Raw genomic sequence first — 11,419 nt, forward strand, 5'->3', positions numbered from 1 at the left:
TGGCCGGTCGGGGGCTTTTTAGAATATTTGTTTCTAGTCTCTCGGGAAAAACCCACTGTCGGCGCCGTTGGGCTCGCCGTCGGCGTCCTAGTTCAAATCTTCATATTTTGGTAATTTTTGCTCCAAATTAGCTTCTTTTTGCATTTTTTTGCTCCACCGACCATAATTCAACATACCTGCAACAAAACATCAAAAATACATTTTTTAAAAGTGTAATATCATCAAAATCAGTGTAAAATAGGTATGAAAATCTCAACATATTTTTCTTTGGTTAAATAGGAGAATTGATCAAATATTTTCCTTTTTCCATTGGTTTACATGAGGGATCAGCTTTAAGCCCATATCTTTTTGCTTTAGTTATGGATCTTACTGGACAATTATAGGAGTATGTACCTCGGTGTATGCTTTTTACTGATGTTATCCTTCTCGTGAATAGGACGAGAGAAAAGCTCAGGAAAAACTTTAATTATGGAGGTCTACCTTGGAGTCTAAAGGCCTTCGTTTGAGTAGAACTAAAACTGAATGCATGGAATGTAATTTTAATAGTAGTAACTCTAGTGATAGAGATGTAACTATGGGTGATCAAATTATTAAAAGGTGTGAAAGCTTTAGATATCTTGGGTCTATTGTTCAAACTGATGGTGATATTAATCGGAATGCTATTAGTAGAATTCAAGTTGGTTGGTTGAAGTGGAGGAATGCTTCAGGCCTATTATGTGATAGAAAAATACCACTTAGACATACCACTTAGACTGTTCTGCTTAGACTGAAAGAAAAATTTTATAAGATGATGGTGAGACCTGCAATGCTCTATGACGTTGAATGTTAGCCTTTAAAAGAGAACCATAATTGAAACTAAGTTAAGTGTTGCCGAGATAAGAATGATTAGGTGGATGAGTGACTTTACACTTAAAGACAAAATGTGAAATGAATATATCTGTGATAATGAATATTGAATATATCTGTGATAGGGTTGGTGTAGCTCCAAAGACGAGCAAAATTAGAGGGAGTCATCTTAGATGGTTTGGTCACATTAAACATCGACCGTCTGATGATTCGATTAGAAGAGTATATGTTTTAGATTCGACTTATCTTATGAAAGGCAAATGTAGACCTAGAAAGACTTGGGCATATTGTATAAAAAAAGATCTTAATTTATTAGCATTAAATTAAAATATGACACTAAATAGGACACAATGGAGAAAAAAGATTGATGTAGCCGGCCCCACTTAGTGGGATAAAGGTTTTGTTGTTGTTGTTGCTGTACATTATGCTTTTTTTAAAGCAGCTAAAGCATGGCATTATTCTAAAATTTAAAAATAGGTTTGAAATGTGCTTTTCTTTTGATGTGAAGCGATCATTATTGGTAATGTGAAGTGAGTTATACAAATTATTGCAAACTATGCCAAAATTAATATAGTGAACATCAAAACATACATGATATAAATTTGAGCAATAAGTAACAAAAAAATGTTGATAAATATTTGGACAATAGTAATTCGATTAGAAGATGAAGGAAGAAACCCTCCATCGAATGCATGGAATTAAAATTCATTAAGCTTATACAAATGATTAGATAAGTTAATGATTATGATGATCATATTAAAATTGAAAAAAGGTTGAAAGATAAGAACAAGGTAATCAGAAGTTGTGTATAAATAAAGATAAAGTGCTTGAGTAAAGAGAATGATTCTTGTATTCTTCAGTAGTTGTTTTAAGATACATGGTGTAATATAAGGTAGATATAAGACTCTGGAAGCAATTGGTTATGCCTCTAATAGAGGGATGGGATTGCATTGATTATTTGTGATCTAATGTCCACTATTTTGGGATCAGCTGTAGTTTATGTTCCATTTGTTCATTCAGGTGTGCAATCTCTATTAGCCCCCTATGTTGATATCTCGGTGACCAAGTGTTAGCTTGTCGTGTAAGATAAGGAACCAAGTTGTGGGAAGAGATTTGATAATAATGTGGACAAGTTGGTCTTGTTTGCTGTTGTAGATAACATTGATCTCGTATTTTATACTTTCTTTGATTAAGTGATAAGCATGCTCGATGTGTTTCATCCGAATGTGAATTACTTTGTTTTTGGAGAAAGCTTTGGCGGATGTGTTGTCACAGTGAATGATGGTGCGGTGCTTGATGGAGATTTTACAGTGAAGACAGAACCAGATTACATTTGTGACAATAGAGGAGAGTGCTCTATACTTTGCCTTGGTAGAGGATCACGTGATCGTGGGTTGCTTTTTGACTTGCCATGATGTTGGGCTCTTACCTAGAAAGGAACATTGCCCAGTAGTGGAATGATGATCAGTGGTATCGTTGCCCCAGATGGAGTCATGATAGGTGTGGAGGATGAGGGAACCTCTGAAGAGGAAGACCAAGCTGCAACATCCCTTTGAGGTACCACATAAGTCTTTTTGTATGGCTAATAGTGGAGCTAGATAGAATGATGGAGATGTTGGCATGGAGTATTGACAACAAAGGCTATGCCAGGCCTAATTACTATTACATACTTTAGGGAGTTAATGAGTTGCCAAAAATAAAGCAGAATCATCAAGGGGTTGTGAAGATTATGGAGAAGATTTGATGGTGGTGTGTAGAGGGTTATAGAGGGGTTTGCAATCATGTAGACCTTCTTTAGTGATGAAAATTGTAGTGTTGTGAGCTTGCCTGATGAATAGACCGTGAGTTGGTTGAATGTGATTGCAAGGAATTTATAGTTAAAAGAGTGTCATCGGCATAAAGGAGTTATAAGCTGATGTTGCCATTATGATAAGGAGGAAGGTATTGACATGATTTAAGATGAACCAAGTTGAAGTGACTTATGAAGGTGTTGAACCATTAATGTGGAGCTTGTTTGAGGTCATATATAATATTTTTCAGGAGAAATACATAGTGAGGACTTTGAGAATCTTGATGACCTAAAGGTTTGTGCATATACAATAGTTCATTGAGATTAACGTGTAAGAAAGCATTAAAAACATCAATTTAAAGGATAGACTGCTAATGATGGAGAGTAACGGTTAGAAAAACTTGAATGATAGGTAACTTGGCCACTTGATTGACAGTTTTAGTATAATTGAGACCTTATTACTGTTGAAAATCTTGAGCAACTAGACGTGCTTAATATCGAGCAATTGATCAACCAACATTGCGTTTGAGTTTTTATGCCCACTTACTAAATAGGACAAGTTGGTTGGATGCTAGAGGAATAAGTGTCCAAGTATATTGTTGTTGAAAGCATGAAATTCTTGTACCATTACTTACCTTCAATGAGTACTTTTCGTAGCTTGGTTGTGGGTTAGAGGCTCAGTGTCATAGCCTAATGTTTTAGTAAATTAATGATGTAGGTAGTCTTTAAGGAACTGATTTTGGATCTTGTGTCCTTTTCATGATTTGGTTGAGAGGTTAGTGTGGGTGGGGAGATTGTATTAGGAGTGAGGACGAAATAGGTGAGGGAATTGGGTTATTAATGGGGCTAGTGAAGGGACAAATTGATTGAGTGATAGTTCAGGTAGTAGATTATCGTGGCTCAATCTATGGCTTATAGTTAATTAAGGTTGGAACAGACGGTTGGTCCATGAAACTACATTTTTTCTCATTTTATTTCTATCACTCACATTTTAATATCCACATATTAATTGAATAAAGCCACTAAAAGAAGCAATTTAATTAATCAAATAGAAATTTACCTTTCTAAATGCTTGCTATGTCTTCTATAAACATCATCTCTTCCAAAACTCATCTTCTAGTGCAGAACTTAAACGAAAACAGTCTAAAACAACATAATGATTTCTCTACAATAACTCGAGGAAAAAAAAAATATGCTTGCCGGTTTCTCCTAATATTTTCTTGAAATTCATATACTATATTATAGCATATATTCATGATATTTGCTCTTGAGAGAAATAGAGAATTTCTACAAATGTTTGCTTTTATTTTACTTTTACTTTGTATTCATAATTTTTATATTCGTCATAAGAGCACCATCAAAACGTAACCTAACACACCTCTGATAGAGATTATCCTATCGGCACAGTGATTCATGATCTACTTTACACGATTGTCGAGGCGAAAATGTGCCTACTCGCTCTTTATCGATATCCTCCCTTCAGCAGAGCGGTTAGCGATCTAAACATCACAATTGTTTGGGGTGATATGATAATATCCACGTGTGTGCAGGTACTTTGAAGTGCCTTACCTATACATTAGCATTCTCTACCTGTACCATAATGGGGTAAACTCTTTCATCGACATATAAGCATTTATGTATACTTATCTACTAAAAATATCCAAGGTCAAGCGCTAATGAGATTGATGCACCTTTACTAGACTTCTAATAGTCAAGTACATGTACATCTAGTCATGCAATAAGCTAACATATACATATCTACTAGAGAACATAAGAGTCATGCAATAGTCTGATATATCTCTAGAATAAACTTTTATGCAACTATTAAGATAATAATATTTAACTTGCATATTTTATGACTAATTATATGAAGAATCATATGTGATTTAATTTCATCATCATAAGACATGAGGTGAAAAAGTGCAAGCAGGAATATGTTTAAAAATATGAAATATTAGTGTAACTTCAAAACAAAATTACTCGCATATTACTCTAGAAGGCGTATATTCTTTCTTTCTGGTATACCTTTTTTGTGTCGTTGTGTATGCATATGTGGTTTGATGCCGTATCCCTTAGACTGACAAGTATTCACCAAACGTATTGTTGGTATACTTTGTCCTATTATCAAACTTCAATACCTTCTCTGCTGCACCGTTTTGAATCTCAATCGCCCTGTGAAAGTCTTTAAGGCAGTTAAGAGCATCACTTTTGTTTCTCAGTATATATAACTCAGTAATATGAGAAACAATCATGAAAGTTATAAAATATCTATAACCATTCATCCAAGTTGTAGAACAAGGTCTCACATTTGAATGCACTAAATCAAAAACATAAGAACTTCTATTACCAGAGGTAACATAAGAGCTCCTGGTATGCTTACCAAACTCACAAACATCAATGTTTGTTTATTTGTTGTTTCATATAATGATCGATACAAATAGCATAATAGACTAAACGGTGAGTCTCCCATGCGCCTGTGATGTAGCAGTAACACACCCTCCACAGTCCAGTCAGATCCTCTTGCGTCAACATTTTCACTATAGATGTCAAGGTTGAGTTCATTTCCTCTCTATCTAAGTACCAGAGTTCACTTTGCCATGTGTCAGTCCCAAGTCTCCAACCAGCTCCTTTCTGTTGAAAGATCACCTTTGGAATATCAAATGAAACAACACATTTTAGTTGGAGTGTAATGATACTAATGGATAAATAATTCACTGGAAATGAAGGAGCATACAAAACATGGGACAATCATAGAATTGTTGCGATCTAAATGTTCTCTGAAATTTCTAGGTGAGTATAAGAAGAGAGGTCACAAGCGACACCTGTCACATGTTAAGATGCACCAGAATTTACTATTCATTCTGGTAACCTTGTGATGGATATAGAGGCATGAGTTTGTGTATCTTGACTACATTAGATTGAATGAGCATAACTAGCAGTGTTCTTCTTCACTGTTTGTAGGATGAATTAGCTACAAAGCCTTTTTCGTCCTTCAACACCTCCACGATCTTATAGGATGGGCTAGCTCTAAAACTATTCTCATTCTTCAAGTTCTAACTATCCAAAGCCGTGGAAAATTGGGATTCCAATTCACTAGGATTTAGATGTAGGGTTTATAACGAGAAGTCACTCGGATTCACAAAGGATTTGACCACGAATGTGCTTCCTAATCTATGGGTTCTCTTAGAAAATCAACAACATTAACCTAACGCTTTCTACAAACAGCCTAAGGTTGGCTAAGAAAGAAAATGCTAAGGGCTTTAGGGAATCTCACTGTCGCGGTGCTTGATCGATGTCTGACGTTCAATCTGGACGAAGCTCTCCTAGTGGTAGGAGAGATGACTAGGCTACTGCGAGGTTCTGAGCTCTAGCTAAGTTTCGGCGATGCTCCGGCGATCCTTCCCAAAGCTAGGATGAAGCTCTCCTTTAGCATAGGAGAAGAGACACCTTGTTACCTTGTTAACCAAGTTCCCCCTCAAGAAGATCCTCACTCAAAGGATGGATGCATCCTAAGTCACATCACCTGCCACTCTCTGCTTCCTCTTCGATATCTTCCGTAACTCGTGTTTCTCATCGATGAAGAACACCGGTCTTTCCCTCATTTTCTGTTACCATTAGATTTTTCTGGTAGCCCTCTCTTCCTCCTTTTGTGCCCCCACGATTACCACCACAACCTCTAAATTGTTTGTCAATGCGTCTCTCTCTTTGCTTGGTTTTGGACAAGCCTTCCTCGGGTGTCCACTTCTACACAACTATAACACCTGTGGGTTTCCCTTTTGCCACCTATCTTACCCGAGCTCGAGGTAGCCAAATCTGATCCTGTACTTGAAGTTTACTTGGCTCTGACTGTAGCCTCATGTAACTCTTTTGTATCATCGTGGTGATGGTCTCATCCAATGAAGGAATTGTTGTCTGTGCTAGGAGGATTTATCTCCTCTGATTAAATGTCGGGTTCAGATGAGCTAAAAATTGCATAATACTCATTTGTGCAAAGATTTCTCTCTTTTGGCACCCCATATCACCACAAGTTGACATTGGTGAGAAGTGATCAAAATCTACCTACTGCCCCTCCAGATATATGGAATACTCCTGAATCAATCTATCACCCTGAACTATTGTCTCTATCTAATGTTGAATTTGAAGCATCATCATGTTGTTCTCAACTCAAGCATAAATCTACTTCAGCTTCGCCCAATTTTCACTCACCTTTCAAATGTTTTCCAGTGATGAGGCAATCGATGGAGCCATCGAATTGAGTAGCCAGGAGTAAAACAAGGCATGCGTGGTTGTCTACTTATCCCACTTAGCATTGTCGCTCTTTGGCTCGACTTTCATCAGATATCTCCTTAGTCTCTTCCCTACTAGAGAAGACTCTTTTGACCTGACCAACTTAGATATGTGGCTAGTCCATCAAGTTTCAAATCCATAGAAGAGAAACGTTCACCTGTATAGAAGCAAGTTCTGAGGTAGCAGTTCCTATCGACACACTAGCTCTCTATATGAGCCCGACCAATGACCTTTAGAACGACAGGTTTTTTTTCTCTAGAAGCTCCAAACTCTTACCTTCTACTCTATCTAGTTTCTTGACATTATCAATTTAACTATTCCTTAGATTTCGTCGGTCTCTCACACATGTAGAACCAAAATTCTCTCATCCATTGCTCTGATTTCACACGTACTTTACCTCTACCCTGCATCGAGCTGTTCGAACCACTTTACGATGATCCAGCAGCTGAAGGCGTCGTCGGTTCAGTCCGGGCACGCCCGAGTGCGTCTTGGACTTCCTAGCTTGTTGCAATCGCAACCATATCGCGAGCGTTCATGCTGCTTTGTTGCCTTCCTAGCAAGTCGTGATCTGCTAGTTGCCTTCCCAGCAAGACGCTGTCCCTTCATCACCTTCTCAGTGAGCCGTGCTCATGTAGTTACCTTTCCAGAGAGCTGCTATCTGTTGGTTGCCTTTCCAAGAAGTCGCGATCCTTTCATTGCCTTCCCAGTGAGTCGTGATCTAGTTGTTGCCTTCTCAAAGAGCCGTGATCACATTGTTGCCTTCCCGACGACCTTAATCGCATCGTTACCTTCCCAGAGGCCACGCTCCCGTCATTGCCTTCCCAGTCATTGGAGTTTCGAGTCTTTGCACCGATCCACGCCGATCCGCTTTACGATAGCAACCGGTTGGTAAACCAGTTGGTAAAGTTAGGGCTCTAATACCATAAGGAAATGAGTATTTTGGTAAAAATTATTTTTTCTTCATTCATGAGTTGGGCTTCTATTGAGCCTTACAACCTTATTACAAATAACCCCTAGACTTCTTCTATATTTTCTTTTTACAATTAGAACCCTTAGCAAAAGATTTAAATCTCAACAATATCTAACAGATAACAGTTCTTATTTTTTTGTATTGTTGTTGACTCCGGTGGAATGGGGTGAAATATTGTGGTTCTTACAGCTTCGTCCTCTGAGAGTTGGAGTGTCCCCTGCCTCGTTGCATATAGAGTTTTGTAGGCTGATCAACGATAGCAGAATATGACGGTTGGTCTTTGGAGATGTTGATTTCTTCATTGCAGAGCAGGGAGTAGAGATCCTCAAGGCTAATTAGAGTTAGTTTGGTGCGGATGAATGTTTCAAAAACTTGATAGAATTGCAACAAGCCTTTGAAAATGTAGAGGATGATGTCTTTGGTATCAATAATTGATCGAGTTGCAAATATATTGTCAACAAGCATTTTAATGTGTGGGATATCGTGTCATTGAGTCACTTGATGGACACATTGTTGAGCTCATTATTGAGTTGAATCTTCATTGACCAGTTGGTAGCTTGCTGCCTCCTGGCTGAGGTGCTCCAGAATTTTTAGTTAGCGGGCCTCAAAATTTAGAGCGTATGGTAGGATGGTGGAGGAAACTTTGGAGAACAGTGCTTCAGCTAAGTTTCGATTTAGGAGCATCCACATAGTATGAGCTTGATTTGGGATGAGTATGCCAGAAGAATTTGTATTAGCCTTTTGGGTTTGATGTATGGAGCCATCAAAGAAACCTTCAAAACCATCAGCCTTAGCTATTCTGAGGATTTGAGAATGCCATAATAGGTAGTTCTTAGTTGTGAGAGAAGTGTTTGTCCCGGTTTTAATGTTAGACATGAGAAATTTAAGAGGGAGGGATTGGGGATTCTTCGATAATGAGAAAAGCAAGTCCCTTATTCATTGATGATGTATCAAAGTTTTCCATGCCAGACCCACTGATGTCTTTTCATGGAAGAGGAGGTAAGTCAACGGTTGGAGAAACAAAGTTGCTGCACAGAAGCTCGAATACCTCGAATTGGTTGAATGATAAGACAATAATCAGAAGATGCTGTGTATATATAAGGATAAAATGCTCTAGCAAAGAGAGTGATTTATGTATTATAGATTATCTGGTCTGAGATACAAGGTATTATATATGCTAGGTAGAAGACTCTGGAAGTAGTTGGCTATGTTTCTTATGGAGGGTTAGGATTTCAGTGATGACGAGGTAAGTGAACGGTTGGAGATGAGGAGGTAAGTGAAGGGTTGGAGAAACAAAGTTGTCGAGTAGAAGCTTTGAAACCATGAAATGGTTAAAAGATAAGACAATAATCAAAAGTTGCAGTGTATATAAAAGGGTAAAATGCTCGAGCAAAGAGAGTGATTCTTGTATTATACAGTATCTGGTCTGAGATACAAGGTATTATATAGGCTAGGTAGAAGACTCTGGAAGTAGTTGGCTATGTCTCTTATGGAGGGTTAGGATTTCAGGAAAGAGGATGTAAGTGAAGGGTTGGAGAAACAATGTTGTTAAGCAGAAGCTCTGATACCATGAAATGGTTGAAAGATAAGACAATAATCAAAAGTTGCTGTGTATATAAAAGGATAAAATGCTCGAGCAAAGAGAGTGATTCTTGTGCTATACAGTATCTAGTTTGAGATACGAGGTATTATATATGTTAGGTAGAAGACTCTGGAGTTAGTTGGCTATGTTTCATATGGAGGGTTAGCATTTCATTGATTTGATCCAATGGCTATTATTTTTGGACAAGCTGTAGTTTTTTTTTTTCCCATTTGTATAAGCAGGTATTCTGTCCCTACTAAAGAAAACCTTTAAAAATGTCATAGTTTTCCTTTTGAGTTGCTTAACATGCATTAAAATTGAATGTTAGATGAATTTTCTGCCCATCGTTTTGTAAGTTACACATCACTTCTGTATATTATGAACCGAATTCAATTGTATTATATCATACTAGGTATGTGCGACAAGAAATATGTTGCTTTTGAGTCATGATATATCTGTAGCAGCTTCTAATAAAATTCATTCATGTAATTTTATTAAATAAATTTAACATGTCATTTAACATTCAATTGGAATAAAGATAGGAGGCTAATGTTGACCGAAAGAATTGGGGGAAGGCTGATGTTGATCTTGATGATGTTAATATTCATCGTGCGCGCTATGCTAACATCCTTGTTTTTGGGAGCTGATATTTAGTTCTATTATTATTAGTTTATTTTCAGTACAATTGTTCTTTTTCTGCAACATGCTTTTTTCTTTTTCTTCGATCTTTTTATTTTAGTTTTCCATCGGAGCTTCTTCTCGGAACCAGCTATTTAAAAGTAGGATTTTGCTTGAAATGCGTTACAGGTCTTCGGAAGACGAAGAGCCATCTATCCGCTTCATTTACATCGGATGGAAGATATATAGTCTCTGTTGGCGAAGACTCTAACATCTACGTATGGAATTGTGATTTGTTGAGCAAACCATCTTCTAAAGAAGCAAAATCAATTCGCTCCTTTGAACTCTTCTTCTCGGAAGGGGTATCAGTTGCAGTTCCATGGCCTAAAATGGAGCACAGAGCAGGTCCATGCACCAATGCCCTTCACCTTCCCTCGCCGCCACTTAAAATTTTGGAGCCTTCAACCTGGCTATGGGATTCAGATTGTTTGTTTTTGGGGTCTTGGCTTTTCACTGATGGTGCATCACGGGTCGGGCCAGAGGAGAAACTTCCTACATCACCTCAGGCTTCATCGTTTTCAGATAATCCCAATATAGGCAAAATTAATAATGAAATGGTATGTCGTTATCCCCAGCTTACTTCTCTTGCAGCCATCTGGAGCTTAGTGATTGTTACAGCCACCTCTGATGGGCGCATCAGATCTTTCCATAATTATGGACTGCCTGTATTGTTGTAGAAGGTAAGAGGAAGCAATGCAGCAAGCAAGTCTTTTTGGCCATTGGTAAGTCGATATAAAAAGGTTTTGCTAGTTACGGGAATGTTTCCCAGCTGTGCAACATCATTCGCCGCAATGAAAGCCTTCTCTGCCATCAGAGCAGAATCACAACATCTTTGGTGCTGCACCGTTTTCTTTTGATGTTAAGATATTTTTCGGAAGATTAGATGATCGGAAGTTTGTTGATTGTAGATTAAGATACGCTCCATTGCTCTGTTTGGGTAACATGCGTGATTCATTTGGAACCAGTCCAATTAATATCGATGGTATATTTTGATTATAATGTTACCCACTCTTTTTCCCATCTCCACTTGTTTAGTTGTTTTTTTCATTTTTCGCTGTTATATGTGCAAAGATATGTGCATAACCTGATAGGAGAAGCTACGTTACTATTTACAGCTGCTTCTACTACAGAGAAGCTACGTTACTATTTATTATTATTATTATTATTATTATTATTATTATTATTTAAGAATGATGACCCCTCAACCTCGTCATCTTGGAGATATAGCTATATCCCTTAAGCCAATCGGTCCATATCTTTTTTTGGT

The 11,419-nt window shown here is 37.7% G+C and overlaps 1 protein-coding gene across 3 annotated transcripts in view; it reads left to right on the forward strand.

Annotated features, from left to right (window-relative positions):
- LOC110037204 (F-box/WD-40 repeat-containing protein At5g21040-like) overlaps nucleotides 1-11,184 on the forward strand; it is a 29,808-nt gene extending 18,624 nt beyond the window's left edge. For all 3 annotated transcript variants that reach the window (XM_020741793.1, XM_020741791.1, XM_020741792.1), the window contains one exon: nucleotides 10,282-11,184. In XM_020741793.1, coding sequence (XP_020597452.1) covers nucleotides 10,282-10,829 — 548 coding nt within the window. In that variant the 3' untranslated portion in view covers nucleotides 10,830-11,184. The remainder of the gene's footprint in view (nucleotides 1-10,281) is intronic.
- Nucleotides 11,185-11,419: the final 235 nt, after the last annotated feature.

This window comes from Phalaenopsis equestris, unplaced genomic scaffold (genome assembly GCF_001263595.1).
Source record: "Phalaenopsis equestris unplaced genomic scaffold, ASM126359v1 Scaffold216778, whole genome shotgun sequence".
Taxonomy (NCBI): Eukaryota; Viridiplantae; Streptophyta; class Magnoliopsida; order Asparagales; family Orchidaceae; genus Phalaenopsis; species Phalaenopsis equestris.